The following is a 17,147-nucleotide window of genomic DNA, read 5'->3' as shown; positions in this document are numbered from 1 at the left end:
AAAGAATTTTATTACAACTTAATTATACTGTTCCTACTTAAATTAAGAATAAAGTTCTGTTAAAAATGTAAGGATCTGTAAATTTTATATGTATACATTTTTTTAAAAGAATGAATGATATGGCTAATACTAAACGTTTGCCTTAGAGATTTTTTCATTCGATTTTTAAATAAACTTAAATCTGAGATCCATATCGATACAACCATCGTTTATGGAACTAGACTTAAATACTGATCCAAATTCACCATGTCTAGTAAAAATTCAGTTTTTAAAATTATTGGAAAAAGGGGAGTTCCTAAAATGTCCATCATAATCTAGATTACTAATAGTAATGTATATAATGTTCAAGCCGTATTATTTTGCAATTATTACATTGTAGTTGAAATAAGTATTTTGAAAATTGGTAAAAAATATTTTTTGGGAAATTTTGATAGTAAGTGTGAAATATAAATATCTAATAATTATTATTATAATATCCATTTATTATTTGTACATAGATTTTTTTTTCCATTTTCGGGATATTTTGATAGTAAGTCTGAAATATAAATATCTAATAATTATTATGATAATATCCATTTATTATTTTAACATAGATAACATATTCAGAAAACTCTTAAATGGTTCATTTTTTCCAAGTGTAGTCTGTTGCAGGAAAAGCTGGGAGAAAAGGGGAGTAAAAAAGACACAAAGCCAGAAAAGGATGCGGCTCCAACTCTGATGAGTTGACTGCCTGTTGGCAACACTTTTGTGTTTCAGCCGCTGCTCCTCCTTCTGGCTTGCTACGTAATTATGCGCACACAAAATTCCAACAAATTTTTGCACGTGGAAAATACGGCACAGACCAAAGTTGGATAGAGACGGAAAGAGCACAAGTGACGGAGACGGAGACAGGGACAACAGATGGCTGTTGCATTTGACTGAGCCAAACTGACTTGGCCATGTTGTTCCCTGATGTCGCCTCGTGTTGTTTGCGTTTGTAACTCATACTTCGCAGCCGAACAACCCCACAACTCCTCTACAGCCTTTTTCGAATTTCGTATCTTCACTTTTTTGCAATTAGCAACAGCCGAGGGCCAGGCTAAATTGTTTGTGAATTTTCCATTTTCCAAGTTGAATATAGACAGCAATGCACTGGGGAAAATAAATGGGAGGTTCAAAAAGGGTTTTACATTTGTTGGATTATTAAAACTTTATATTTTTAACATCTCGTTAAAGAACATTTGTTTTGTAATATGTTTTTTAAAATATTTTTTTAATGTTATATTATTTTTTTAAGACAAAGGTTTGCAAATCTAAAACAAATCCCTATTTAACATTCATAATAATTTTTCTGTTCGAGTGAGTGACAAAGCTGGTGCGTTAGCAAGTCAAGTTCTTTCGCTTGAAGTTTATGTACATTCATTTGATGGGAAACAAGTGGCCTGGTTGGTTGGCGGGTTGTTCGGATGGGTAAGTGCATTACCCCAGTTGCCTGGCGAAAGGGAAATGCGAGTGGGGTTCCTCCAGATGAGGGTTGGAGGCGCTGAAACGTGACAATGCGGCGACATCCTCGAGGGCCGGGCGATGGAGAGATGGGCCAAAAAGAAGACACTGGCAACATCGCAAGGCAGTCAAGGCAACACTTTATCATGTCAGTTAGCAAAGTGGAAATGGAATAAAACCAGAGAGCTGCAAGATGCAGAGCAGGTCAGAAAGGGCACCCCAAAAGTTGTCGGGGGAATTTTGTGTTGCATTTTTATTTTTTGTTTTCTTTTTAATTTCATGTAACCCGCCCAAAGGTGGTGAGATAAATAAAGTAAGCTGAATAAAAATGTATCAACAAAAGGTGGAAAAATATGCATGAGATAAAAGTGCCCTTTGAAATGATTTTAAGGGGAAATTCTCTTTCATAATGTTTCTAAGAAGAGTTAAGAAAAACGGGGCCCGAAGAAATAAATAAGCTGAAATTAAGGTATAAAAGATGACATGTTATAGGAAGTATTTATCTTAGCCTAATTGGACTTATCGAAGAGAAACACTTCCATTAATTGAAAAATATAATTATTACTAATTATTCACAATAAATATATATTAAAGTAAGCTTATACTATGATATTTGTAAGATGGTACTTGCAACAATGTTTATTAAATTTTGAAAAGTCAACACCTCCAAAAAATTATGAAAGATCATTAACCCCTTTGGAGTTTACAAAGTTTGCAACAAAGTGGGGTTAACCCCTACGGCAATATAAAGGTGTGTCATGGCCTGTGCAAGTGTTGGAAAAACCAACGAGAACTCGGCGAAAAATTCCCTCTGAATATGCAAATGAAAATGCAGAAACAGAAACAGAAGCGACAGCCAGCAGGACGAATGAGGTTAAGTTGAGCAGCGTCAATTGTAGCTGACGGAAATGAAAACAAGATGTGTGGCTGGGTGGAGGTGTTCTGGGTATTCTGGGTATTCCTGGTACTGGGCATCCCGATGCAGATGCAGATGCAGATGGAGATGAGCTAGTGCCACCGGGGGATGCGGTGGCTTTACTTTTTGTGGCCCTCCTCTTGGGCATAAAATTTGAAATGAAAATGTCGCGAAGTGTACGCAGGATGCAACAATGAAAAGTCAAGACAGTGAGAGAAAATGTGGCAAACTAAAAAAAAAAATTATGGAAAATATTGGAATTTATTTCTTAACTTTTCATATACCTTTTATGATTTAATAAAATTTAAAAACCAATTAATAAAATTTTATATCATGACATTTTTTTAAGTAAACAAGAGACATAGACATCAGGATTCTTTTTTTATTTTTGTATAATAACTTTAGCTTCTTCGGCCAAACATTTTACTTTAGAATTCAGAACTAGAATAATTTTCTCAGTGTGAATTTTGTTTTGTCAAAAGTCGTCTGTGCGTGCCTGTGAGCAAAACAATCCTGAACGAGTTTAATTCAAATTTTAAGCAACAAGCTACAAAAGGAAAAATAGGAGAAAAAAAAGTTTAATTAAAAATCGACTAGAAAGGTCACAAATGCACAACGATGAAAATAGAACTGGGGAACAAGATTGAGTGCTTGATGAAAACAAAGAAACTGAAATGAAGTCAACTGGCAGCTACGTTTGTTGCCTATCATTTCAGCTAGAATTTCAAAGGAAAATCAATTTAAGCCTTTGCTGCTCCTCAGAATCTCTGCTTTCTCCGCTTTCTCATTCACATATTGATTGCCACTTCAGAAAAACAAGACAATCTAAAACAGTTTCCTTGGAATAGGCTAAAAATGGATTCGTTCGGTTTGTATTCCCCTTTTTCTTTTTTTTCCGTTTCATTTCGGGTGCTTAACTATGGAACTAACAATATTGAAATCTCATTTCGACAGAGAAAAATTAAAAGAGAATTTCCATAGAAGCAATCACAAGGCTGTGACCCAGACTGGGCGATGAAAATTATATGGTTGAAATTCAGGGTCCGAGTTGGTCAATGGGGCAGATCCACAAATACTACTTATGCTTCAGTCATTAGACCGTTGCCTCATTCAAAAACATTTTTTTTCGTGCTTTGTAAATTATTACTTTTCCGCAGTTTTTTGAAGAGAGAAAAACATTATCTATTCAACTAGTTTTTTTAGGCCAGCAAGGCAAAATCTTTTTCGTTACTTTGCTTTTAATTATGCCCCCGTCTAAGGCCTTTTTTTCGGCTTGGTTAACTTGTGCGTGGCCAAAGAGATCATAATGTGCTGCGGCCCCAGGTGGCTCATTAAAAAATAAAGAAAAAATCGCCTCAAAACCAACAACAAGTCATCGCAAAAATTGGGCAAAGTTGAGCCACGTTTAGGCGCCTAACGAGTTCCGAGTGGTTATGAACAAAACAACGCAAATTTAATTTGTTTGCGTCGTGTTTTGTCATAAATATGTAGAAGGGGGCAAGAAACTGCTCGGTAATGCCAAAATATTTTGAGCACCGGCTCTGACAATTGATTAAACATTATAGTTATGTTGTTATGTATTTTGATAGATGATTAAGTCGAGGAGTTCAAGTTTCAATAATTAATCATAATTTGTCTTCTTCTATTTGCAGGTACGTCTATTTTTTGGGATTGGTCTCTCGGTGCTCACTCAAAAAAGATTAATGTAGTGCTAAGTACAAGTTGTTTTAAAATATAAAAAATATTATGGGCGTTTTGGATACTTATATAACAAAGGGTACTTACGAATTCCAAAGACTAGAGTTTAGTAACTAAAATTCTAACCAAGGTTAAGATAATCAAACGATAATAGTACTTGAAAGGATTTGCTACTAGTAGCTGTGTTCACTTGAATTGGAAACTTTTAATTTAAAAACATTTTGCATCCATATTTCAAGTGATAAATCATAGGACAGTTAACCTAAAGACCCATGAAATACGGATGTATTTTAAGATGAGTCAAAATATTCACATTAATTCACAATGTTTACACATTCTTTTAAGATTTCTTTGTTCCCGTTTCGATATTCTTGTATATTTCGTTTTTGTTTAACTTTGGCGTGTTTTATCCAAGTTAATCTTGGTCAACAACGGATCTGTTTTTCCCTTTTTCGCCGCTTCGATTATGGCAAAGTGTCTTTTATCTCATTTTCTCGAACAAAATTTCCTACTTTTTCCATCCCAGTTGATGTTGGCAATATAAACAGCATCCTGTCTGCGTTGTTGACACATAACAGCATTGCGTACTTTAGCTGCCATCTATAAGAGGAGCATTTCCCGGCATTTTCCCACTTCTTCCTACTCCGGCTTTTATCCTTTTCCCCGCACTACACCCGAACTCCCTATTTTCCTCACTCGATATCGCGCCATTTCGCCTCAATCATTTCAATCAGCTTTGGCTCACTTATAGCTTCACTTACATTGACTTGCCTTTTGGCTTCTGTCTGCCACCTTAAACCGCCCGTTTCTCAATAGCTTCTCCCTGATGGTTAAAAACAGGGGCGTACCCAAGGGGGAATATGAGTTTTCAGGGTTTGATAACCACTTAAAAGAGCAATAAACTAAATTAAACTAGAACACTACCAAAAAACTATAGATTGGAACCGTTTTATTCGGAAAAAGGATCCAAAGATTTGTAGATTAAAGAACATTAAATTATATTCCCATGATTAGTTTTATCATAGTTTCATAATGGTATTTTTGGTATAATAAGATATTTCTTCACCTCATTGAACCAGTTAACCTTAAAATTTTATAGTTTATTACATACTCCTAAAAACTTCCTTATCTTTAGATCTATACCCCCCTCATTAGAAAACCCCGTACGCCTCTGCTAAAAATATTTTTGTATCTGTGCATACTTTGTGTATATTGTGACTTAAGATCGAACTTTAATCAAAGTAAACTTTTATGCGCTTTGGCTTTGGCTACACACAATTTTAAGGCGCTTTTTCCTTGGTTTTTTTTCCTTTTTTTTTTTATGCTTGGTTGATGGATTTTGATACTTCCCCACTAGCCCCCCTGCGACCCATCAGCACATTGTGCGTTTTCCAGGAGTAACAAGTTGCCTGGCCATATAAAAGGGATATATGGTGGAAGGAGTGGTGCAAAATTGAATGGGGTACATACCAAACCACACCAGAAAGTCAGAAATAAGAAAGCTGTGTGTGTATGGGACTAACCAAAAAAAAAGTAAGCGGGAAAAAGAAGCGAAAACTTTAAATTGAAAACTGTATTCAAGCGTTAAATTGGCTTTTTCTGCGTTGCTCCCTCTCGCTCTTGCACACACAGGAAGCAGCTGCCTGTTTCTACAACCGTTACCCTTTCCCCTTTCACCTCTCTTAACCCCTCACACAATTCTATGCCACAATGCACCTCATTCGACGCTTGCACTTTCGCCTTTCAGATGGGGCAGGTTTTTGTTTTTCGGCGCTTTTATACACCCTCTGCCTTGCCCTCAGGTGTAGTCATTTTTCAAGAATCCTGGTCTAGAGAAAAATAAAACCCTTTGCGGCGCTTTTATCAAAATGTATTCTTTCAGTTATGGTTACAATAACAGAAAAGACCAATGTTAGATTGAAAATGGAAAAAAAGGGCAAATGTAGGAAGCCTTTTTAAATAGACAAATGTAATATTTAGTTAGCATACCATGTTGGATACCTATTGTGCTAAAAAAAAATGCGTACACTGAGAAAACTATCTAAGAACATTGTTCTTGAATTGAGAACATACGTTCTTAAAAACCGTGTAAGTACATTTTGGTATCAATGTAAGAACGAAATGGTGAGAAGACAAAAGTAAAATTTAGTTTATTTAACAAATTTTTGATAAGTATACACTAAGGACTGAACTAATACTTTATTTGTACATACAATGTACTTAAATACCGCCAATTCAACTTGATTCGAGCAAAAAGCATTTTCAACTCAGATGAGAACGTCAGAATTTTCTCTGTGTACTTAAAAAATGGAGTATACCTCCTAAAAATATTATTTTCCATTTAGGTATCCCTCTTAAAGGGTATTCGATGATATGTGTTCACCTAAGGCTATGAATCTATTTTAGCATTTACCATTTTTGACCAATTCCGAACGCTTAAATCAGCTTGGCCAAGTCATTCAAGGGGTCTCTCGCATTGGCTTGGCCATTACACATCTGTCCAATCGATTTACCCCCCTTTACTCTATTATCTCTTGCGCATAAATTCAAATAATCGTTGTATGTTTTGCATGTTAATTATGCACGCTTTGTCTGTGATTCTCTTCGATTGTGATTGGGATTGTGATTCTGTTTTTGGGGGTCTGGGGCTTTGTCTTCGATGTTTTTAGCTGCAGCTGTTGTTCCACGATGGCTGTTTGTATTTGTAGTTGTTGTACTTTCTGCCTTGCTGCTGCTTTATTGTTCTGTTCATGTTTTGCGTATTCAATAAGCGCAAACGGCAATGCCAACACATCCATACACACACATGGTGCCCGACCGACCCCACTTGAAAATCCCGCCTTCTGACCATATAAACCCATCAGCAACATCAACACCACCATTGAACCTCCCCCTACTCACTGGAATCTATGATTTTGACATTTGTTTTGGAGCTGCTCTGCATGCAAATGACATTGAAGCATTTGCCACTACATAACCGATTGTCAAATGTGTTGAGATGGGTTCTGGATGGTCAGCTAAAGTACCTACACTTGTGTGTATCCCACAAGAAATAATTCTAAAATTAATAGTAATTGAAAATATAGTTATAAATTATAATCTTTAGCATTGGGAAATTCATATTATTCCTTTAGCTATATGTATTATTTATCAAAATATAACTACATAAAATTCCACAAATTTAATTCAATAAGTATATCATCATATTTTAATTTAAAATTATGGTTAGAAATGCGACAATGATTTTAGATGACTTGTAAAGCAATTCCTGGTACCAAAAAAAATCCATGTTTCGTAATATACTTAAATTTTATTTTGGAATATGAAAGGCTTTTTCACATTTACTTTTACTTGAAATTTCGCACAACAATTTGTTTGCTGCTTTTTAATAACAGTGAAAATTATGGGAAAATTTCCATTTCCAATCTCAGCCCAAGGATATACAGTAGCCCCATCCTTCGGGGCAGACAAACACTTATCAAATTATCTTGAGACGAGCAAAAAAAGTATAAGATTGTAAGCTGGTGTTGCCTACGGGTGGGTCGTTGGAGCGATTTGAGTCTTGTTGCGTGCCAGATAGCCATCAATATGCTTTGGCGATATTTATGAGGCGCGCCCGCAGGATACGGGCTTTAATGATAGCCCAAAACAGGGCACTTAATTTCCCAGTCCCTGGGCTTTAGGAGCACCACCATATCACCATCGTACCACCGAAACCACCATCGTACAGCAACAGCTCTCAGGCTCCTCCGCACACAATCAATAACGATTTGATGAGGGCTCCCTTTTGGCAGCAGGATGCGAGTATCCAATTCACATCCACCTAGGCCATGGCCACTTAATTGTGTGTATACATATGTGTGTAAGAAACGAAAGCGAAATAATAATGAGGGTAATATTGGGCGGTGAAAGGGGGTGAGTAGTGTACTAAAACTGAAACAAAATAAGAAATTGAACCAGCTAACAACTGGAGTATAACAAATTTGCTGTTGCTTTCGTCTTTGTTTCCTTTTAATACCGCCAAGAAAGGGTACTTAACTAAGTAAAGTAGAAGCATTAGCTAAAGTTTTGTAGGTTTAATGTATAAAACATTGTAAAATACCACAAAAGAATTAGCGTCTACATATTTATTTCATTTATTGCTACATTTTTAGTATCTGTTTTGAAGTTTTGATTGTAAAATATGCTTACAGTAATGGATTTTGAAATTGCACTTTCAATTTATGGCTCGTATTTCAAATGCATTCACTTGAACACCTTTAAGCGTTAAAGGAGACTAAGTATTTTGCTTTTGAATATATTTATTATATATCTGACATGTTTTAAAGATTATGATATTAGATTTATAAATAATTTTAGAACTGCGGACGGTGAATTTACTTGAAATTTTAAATATTCAAAGAGTATACCAAAGTATTTCATTTATTCTGGACTGTTCTTAAAGTTTTTTGTTGCCTTTGTGTCCGCAACAAAGAAAAGTACCAAGTAAAAACTAAAAGTGGCCACTACTCGTCCTCAGCCTTCTTTTTCTCTTGGCCGAAACTTCCTTTTAATGCGGCCCAAACACGCAAGCCAATTTGTTGTTGCTATTGTGTTTCGTTATTGTTTTTGTTGTTACTGCCCCTTATTTACAACCGTGGAAAACATTTATTCTACTTCTTAGGGTTATAGCCGTCGTTATTGTTTCTGCCGGCATTCATTTCGCCCTGTTTAGTGTGTGTGAAAAAACTAATAAAGGGCAATTTGGGCAATTCAAATTTGATCGTTTTATGGAAATATGTTCGTCATTTCAACACTGCGGGCTCTGACTTTTTTTTTTCTAAATTTTGTAATGCAATTATGACAAGTTTATTGAAATATGCTGGTAAATATTTTTGGTGAGAAGGGTGGTTTGTTTGCCCTTGGCCACCCACACCACCTTGAATTTGTACATATGCTCGCATGTGTACACACATGAGCACTTAATCGACGCCCACACACGCACACGCACCCATTTGAGCCATATATCTCTGTTAAGTTAACGCATTTTCTGGAAATCAAAGTAATGCATAGCCCTGTCATGGCCACGCCCACAAAGTCAGCTAAGGCTGGAAATAAATTGGTAGCTACTAGTGATGGAAATATTCTTGTTACGGAAATACCCTGTATTTGCAAAAAATTATGGGTAATATAAACAAGTTTCCTTGAAAGTGATTTCTTTTTTGTATATGTTATATTTTAAAATCATGAAAAATCAAATCAGATTCCATGTTTTACAGAAGAAGATTTTATAGGGATGGTATTATTCTAATGTTTAAAATTATTTATCTTACGGAAGGACTACATTACATATAAATATTTAACACATATCCAAATATATTGTATTGCAAAATTAAACTAACAACACCTTAGTACTAAAACATGTAAGATTTTATTTATTATGACACGTTGTTTAGCTTAGTTAAAAGGGTATTTCATAAGTCTAAATTTCCTCTTAAGTAAGATTTATTGCTGTTGTTATTGTTGTAAAAAGTCATTACGTTTATTTATGTATTTCTGTATTTTTTCGCTCGAATGGAAGCCTCTTCATAGGTTGCCACGTCGACAGTATCTACGCCAAGGCGCCTACACAATCTCCACCTCCAAGCATTTCCATACTGTCTCTCGCCTCGTTTGACACTGAGCGCTAAAATATTTTGTTTAATTTCAATGCCAGTCACGCATATCCTGCAAAAGGCGCGTTGCCGAACCTCTAGTTCGCCCAACTCCCTTTGTTATTCTATTTTTAAAGAAAATGTTTTTTCGCCTTGAATTTAATTTTTATGATTTTTACAATGTTCTTTACAGTTTAAGTTGCCCCAAGCGATTTCCGGGATAGCAATAATTACATTGGCCTAGGTGTAAGTGTTGTGTAGTTGCCGCTAGGAATGGAATGCTAATGGAAAATGCCTCCAGCACACCGCCCCCAATCTATCTTTATTTTGAAATATATGAATTTTAAAATTCCGCCGTCGTCTTCGTTGACGTTTTTCCTATTTTTTTTTCGTCTCGTTGTCGCATGAAGCCAACGCCCAGCAGCTAAACAAAAACAAAAAGGAATTCTATCTTAATGAATTTGACCCCCAGTGTCAATTTAAACTGATTAAATGGCCAGACCCGAGAGCTCAGCCCTCTCATTCGCAGCGAGATGAGGGAAAACAAAATCGTGGAACGGTATGAAAAGAGTGTCGTTGGCGGAAATGTTTCTCTCTATCTGTATTTGTTTTTCGTTTTTTCGTTATTTTTAATTTTGTAATTGAAAATTTAAACATTTTTTGTTTACACATTTTCCAAATACGTTACGCAATACATTTATGTGTGTTTCAACAATGCCAGAAACACAATCCGTGAATCTGCTTTTGGCACGGGAATTCCAAACAATTTACGCACATTTAAATTGAAAAGTCCACACACATTTACCCGTGTATATTTCGATGGATTTTATATATAATTTATTCAATTCGGTTCTTGTTTTTAACTTTTTTTCCTCTTTGCATTTTTGTCACGCAACAAATCTGCGCTAAAGTGCAGATGTGTTTGGGGTGAATTTTATATTTGCTTTTGACTTTTTGAACTCAATTCATGTGAAAATAAGCGGATTTATGTGAATATACTGGGACGCAGTATTTTATTTTACTCTTGCCAGAGGCATGCGTTTATTTTAAAAATAAATTTGATGGAAAATATTTGGTCATATTAATCTATAGTAATTTGGTCGAAGTAAAGCGGATCATGCGAATACATGAACTAACCTATGCTATCAAAATATTATACAAATTTGACTATTTGAAATTGCAAACTAATTTGGGACTTGCCAAAAAGTTAAAGGCCCCCGGGGTAAATAAAATTGGGGAACATTTTAATATTATATTTAAGCAAATTTTTGTGTGTATGATATCTAATTAGCATTTTTTCTTTATTTCTTTCAGGTATGTTCTGCATAAACAATTATTGGGAAATCACGTAAAAACCAACCTGAAATCATTTAGCTATTTCACCCCTTAGTTAAGTAGGAACATTTAAATGCTATCGGTGAATCTCTAATAACATTTGTACTGTACTGCTTTAAGTGCTTTTTAATAATACTTATTTACTGCCGCCGTTACGAATCGTCGTGGTGCCAAAATGAGGTTGAACATCCTATTTGTTTCTTATAAGTTGTATATGCGGAAATAGCTGCTAGAAAGGTGGAAAATACTGAAAGGGGAGTCTTGCCTGAGTCATTTACTACGCCTTAATTCTCCGAATTAAAATGCTGTACATGCGGTACGATTGCCATTGCCATTGGTCGCTTAATGAGCAAACTGCTGCCATATCGACATCGTCTGGAGTCTAATTTTAGCTGCCTTTGGCCTCCGACTTTGGGCTGTCGAGGGATCTGGAATAGGCTGTTGTTTCTGCTTCTGTTTAACCATAAGGCCGTGGGGATGATACATATAAATACACTGAGATTTTCTATGTATAATTCATTTGTAAAATCACAGATATTCAAATTATAGATATATTATGGACAAAGGTAAACAAGTAATAAATAATTTTTATTAAATATTATCATTAAATAATACCGAAGGTTTACAGAACTAAAAATCAATCAATACATTTTTTTTTAGTAATTCTTCAATGGGATTAACTCGTCAGAGGTTGAGGGTCAAACCTCAAGATAGTAAAAATATTTTGAAAAATGAAATATGATAATGGGTCTTTTAAGATCCCTTATAATAAGATGTATTTTTCTTTCTGTGTAGTGTAGACAGTCAAAAACGCAGCATGGGGTTGTCTGCTTCAACAGCAGCAGAAAGGCAGAAAAAAGAAAATAAACAGGCGCAAAACCGGGAATAGGGGCTAGCAAAGAAGCAGAGAAAACTTTATTAAAGAGGTAGCCGGAGTTGCGATGGACGAGGAGAACACTCCATACACAATTACGACAAATCCGCAGCTCTCTGGGTACTCGCCACTCGGAATCCCCCAACTCTTGGGTGATAATGCGAACGAACCCCAAAGAACTCAGAGAAACTCGACTGCTCGGGGATAAAAATAGACAGCAGAAAGGATATTGTAGCAAAGTGGTGGAACTCTGAGTGCCAAAGAAACGCAAAAAGAAAAACGGAGCTGAAAATCAAGAGGAAAAACACGGGCTAAAGGGAAAATCTCTGCAGTCGCCATGTGTTGCATTTCAAAGTGTGTGAGTTATGGGCAGTGGGGGGGTAAATGGAATGAAAAACCCCCGAGCTGAAGAAACACTGCCAGATGAGACGACAAATTACAAGATGTCGAGAGGAGACTGTACTATGATGCTATGCACCTGCGAATCAATCAAATTCCAGTGCAGCGAAACAAGCTAACTTCCGCTAATTGGAGTCTGTATACAAGGGAACTTGATAACGCGAATTAGGATAGAAGGTCTTGATTTATGGGTGTTGAAAGAGATACAAATGAAACTAATTTACCCGTGTTATATATTTTTTAGATATTAGATATTACTAGTTTATTTTTGATACACTTTCATGCATTACAAAAATTGTTATATATTTGATTGTGAAAGAAAACCAAACTTAAATCTTTTATATTCCTGATTAATTAGTCGAGTGCAACGTTATTTCGTTCAGTTCCCTTTTGAGTGCATCTGGATAATTCGTTGTTGAATTGCAAGCGATTACCTGGAAACACTGTTCTCGCATGAGGGTTAAAGGTAATCAAAGTCCAAGTACAACCCTTATGGAAATGGATAATTAAAATCGACTTCATTTTGGCCCTACGCAAAGTCTGCTGCTCCGATTGCATATTTTGCAAGTGCTCTCATATCAGAAATTCCCAAAATATTTGCCATTGCATACATAATGCTTGGAACAGGATGAGGAAAGCCACAAGGCACAAGTTGAAGACCAAGAATTCGCTTGGCTTGGGTTGGGAAAACATAATTCAAAGGCCAGGATATGCATTACATTTTTAATTGCTTTCGAAGAGATGAGTAGTTTGCTGAGGGGAGAAAGAATGGATCCCTAAACAACCCTAAAGCATATTGAATTCCAATGAGGTTTAGATAGGGCGGAACAAGAAAAGATTTTTAATTAAGAAAAGTATGTTTTATAAGAGTTCAAATTGTTTATGTTTTAAAGTTGCATTGGTATATTTAATAGAGTAAAAACTAATAAACTAAACTTTTTAGTTACTTCCTTTAGGAATTTACAATTTCAGTAAACAAATTCTCCTATTTCTTTTATTTGATGAACCTGTTCTAAAGCTTTTGCCCCAAACTTTATGCTTCATTTATTTAGTTAGACCGTAAACCAAATCTCTGTCTAAACTGCACTTTTTATCATAACAAAAGTTCAATAGTTGTTTTTTCTAGAAAAAAGTAAACTTCTTTCTAGTTCTAATCCAAAAAGTTTTGTGTAATTTTCACCAAATTTACTTCCCACTCCGGGGCTGTTTCCATGAAAATAAATTTTAGCTCCTACACTTTAACTAAAAACAATTTCCATAAAACTCGGGCTGCCTGTTCGCAAGTCTGCCTGTAAAGTCCTGTGAAATCCCCAGGACATTTATCAACAGAGGCTGTGCCGGCAGCTTATTATTCTCCGGCCGCATTTCAATGGGAAAATTTTAATTAAGGCTGCGATGTGCGATGGTCGATGGCCTGTCGTCCACTCACCACTAAATCTCAAATGTCAATGGGGCTGTGGTCACAAATTTTTGGCCACCAGGCGGCCTCTGCATCCAAAGCCATTTGTAATGGTCCACGGGGGAGAGCAGGAAAGGTGCAAATGCCACGGGCAGGTGTCGTTGTGGCCAACAAAAAATGGAGAAATCCCAGCTCAAAGTTCGCTTCCTGCATTCTCCCCTCACCCCCACGTACTTCATCCCATCTAAAAATGATAAATTATCCGAAAAATTTTGCAAACTCCTGAAAATTACGCATTAAATCATGCAGAAAGCAGGAAGAAGTGGGTAAGTCGCCCAGAGGGTCACCAAAGGGTTAAGCACTGGCAAGTCATTGTATAGTTTACGACTGAGATTTTCCAGTGAAGAAGAGGAATTTGCGTTTTATCGCTCGCATGAGCTGCAATTTTATTACATTTTTATATTTATTTTTTGTGTGCTTTGTGTTTTATTTGTCCAAAAGGAAAATATTTGTATGCTGTTTCCCTACCGGTCACGTTTGCTTTTTGTGTCGGCTCGTAAATTCGGGCAAACAAACTGCAATTGCACAAGGTGAAACATCAGCCAGCGATGAATATTCCCCTTTCCGCCCACAAGAGTTCGGGGCTATTTTGTATTTTCATTATTATTACCAGCCAGCCAGGTGTGGTCGTCTCCTTGCTTGGCACATATTTCATGGCTATGATTTACTCCATTGTTCAGGGCTGTTGGCCACCCCAAAGCACAAGCACAACAAACACAGCTCGAGCAGAACAAGTGCCCAGTTTTTGGCAACGCCCCCGCAAAACCCCAAGTCCACATCATCATCATCTTCATCATCATCATCATCATCATCATCGGCATCGAAATGTTTGTTTTGGCCCCTTGGACTTGGGTCAAAACTATAGTTAAGACATGAACCTAATTTACTGGCTGAGTGCTTTTCATGCTGTTTGGCCTGGCCATTTGCGGAGAATTTCCAAATGTCTTTATCTCGTTGGCTCTAGTTTCCTTTGAAAAGCACTCTTTTTACACCATAAACCTTGTGAAAGAGACGGAAAAGCTAGTCAATTTTTGAGAAAATCCAACTATAAGATTTTTAAGACCTGAAAAATCGACCACCAACATTTAAACCAACTCGTTTATTGCTTTGGTCACACTAAAAAGTCAAAGTTGTATGCCACGAAGATTTTTTATTAATCTATGAGTTTTCTTCAAAAATCAATGTTATACACTAAGAGCAGAGTACTACCAACTTGTTGATTTTGTGCCCACATCAAAAAGTCAAACCACAACTTTTTATGGCTTCCATTACCACACTACATTATTCGACCCTTTAATTGCTTAAAGCTTCGAGTTACAAAATTGGTTGGTTAATTGCCGGGCAACCTGCTGGTTGACCCGTCAGGATGTCAATCGATGGGAATATCCGACGTTCAAAGGCCTTCGCTAACGTTCGCCTAATTGCCAGTGAAGGTAGAGCAAGTGCAAGCAATTTACGTCTTTTTATCAGCCAGTTGTGTATAGGCTAAACGCACTTCATGTTAGCAGTATCCTTGAGCATCCTTCGAGCAGCCACTTGATATCCAACACACATACACCCATAGGGACAGCCAGATAGACACGCTCTTGGTTTTTAATGAAGGCTCATCATCAACAATGTTGGGCCCATCGAGGTAGAGGCACACGGAACGACAAGGTAGGGCTGCTAACCAATTACTTAGTCATTGCAGCCATTAGGGCAAAATAGTCGGGGGGGATAATTGACACTCTAGAAGGAGGAACGCCCTACCGAAAACTAGCGCCAGTACTTGCTGGGAGTGCGAATACTGCAGAACGAGGGGAATAGCCCCCTGCGAATCCTTAGATCCCCATCCACCGGGTCCCTATCACCGCCCTCGCCAGCCCCATCCATTTGATGGCAGGTGAGCTGGTGCTTCTCGATATTCGGATCATAGCAGATACTGTGGCGCCAGAAGGAGGAGGTCAGTTCGAAGTCAACAGCATTGATGGGGGCCAGCATGCAGACCACGACTATCTTGTCGCGGCCCTTTTTCGAGAGCTCGGCATCCTTGCACATTGTTATGAGGACCCGTGAGTGCTCGTTGGGACTCAGGACTCCCCAGCGGGGTCGGATATTGAACTTGCCGTACACTGTGCTTTGCACCTAGATAAGGAAGGGAAAAGTACATTTATCGGAAACTTTAACCTCTGGTTAAGATACACCGTGCTTTGCAAGTGTTAAAAAATTATTGGGTAAGGATTCCTTACTAAGGAATAGAAATTGTCTATATTATTAGATTCTAAAGTCGAATCAAAGAAAGTAAAATTACAAATACATAAATCTGATGAGAAACTCTTACCTCTGGTTAAAAAATAGTTACCTTATAGGTTACTGGCTTTTCGGAAACATTTCTGATGGTGACTTCCTGACGGTTGTTGGTTTGCGTGAAGGTTAATGTTCCATTTGGTGAGATTTGTAGAGATTTTGCTGGCATGTTGTTTAAAATCATTTCGCTATGTAAAATTTGGAAAACTAATAAAACCTTTGTTTAAAATTTGCCTAAAATTATAGGAGACTACGATTAAAATCTGAAATTTACACAAGGATTGTGGGAAACCTTCTGAATTTTGTTGTACACTTGTTAAAGAGCCTGCCTAGTTATAGGAAAAGATAAAGTAAGGAAGCAAGTAAAATATATATAGGTATCATAATTTTTTATTTAATGATCAATTTCAAATAAAATTAAAACTAAAATGAATTTTAAGTAAATGTAGTTATATCTTTCATGATCCATTTTTAAAATTTGATTCTACAAACGCTGAATGGCGGATAATAAATCCCCTTTCTTGCTTAAATCCCCAACTTAAATCCCTCTGGGTTCTTAGCCCTTCCATGCCTATAGAGCCATAATAATCACCTTTCGGCCACCGCATTGCGGAGGCGCTCCTTTACACACAATTGACCCCGAATGTGTGTGTGGAGCCAAGTTGTGGGCCACGTATTAATTACATTTCAACGGTCGCCGCTCAAGCAAATCACAAAATCCAGTCAGCGCCGCCAACAACGGCAACAACCAAACAACAACATTTACGGCCAACAATTTGCTTTCGAAAACAACAAAAGGGGAACAAAAGTTCCCACACACTTGAATTTTCAGTTCAGGGCACTGCAGAGGCTTCACAATCCTTGGTCAGTCGAGCATTTTGAGCTTAGCCGGCGCTTAGGCTAAATGACCAACCAATAGGTGGTGCTGTTGGTAGTAGTACGAGTGGATAGTATGTAGACCAGAACCACGGTGGCAACTACAACAACAGCAGCAGCAACAACAATAAGCTGTAAAATTAATTGATTTACAAGTGTGAAAATGCGCAGAGCGAGACAGGTGGAAAT

At 37.0% G+C, this 17,147-nt stretch overlaps 2 protein-coding genes across 36 annotated transcripts in view; one reads left to right on the top strand and one right to left on the bottom strand.

Moving 5' to 3' along the window:
- The window catches only part of Rbfox1 (RNA-binding Fox protein 1), a 125,028-nt gene that overhangs the window by 71,726 nt on the left and 36,155 nt on the right, over nucleotides 1-17,147 (top strand). The gene's annotated exons all lie outside the window — the stretch shown is intronic.
- On the bottom strand, nucleotides 15,050-16,399 carry LOC108012942 (uncharacterized). The gene is made up of 2 exons (XM_017078480.4): nucleotides 16,138-16,399; nucleotides 15,050-15,920 (listed from the first exon to the last, which is right to left on the bottom strand). The coding sequence occupies exons 1-2, from the start codon at nucleotides 16,264-16,266 to the stop codon at nucleotides 15,552-15,554; spliced, it is 498 nt and encodes a 165-aa protein (XP_016933969.3). The 5' UTR covers nucleotides 16,267-16,399; the 3' UTR covers nucleotides 15,050-15,551.

The sequence above is a fragment of the Drosophila suzukii genome, chromosome 3, assembly GCF_043229965.1.
Source record: "Drosophila suzukii chromosome 3, CBGP_Dsuzu_IsoJpt1.0, whole genome shotgun sequence".
NCBI lineage: Eukaryota > Metazoa > Arthropoda > Insecta > Diptera > Drosophilidae > Drosophila > Drosophila suzukii.
This window is presented reverse-complemented; position numbering and strand designations above follow the sequence as displayed.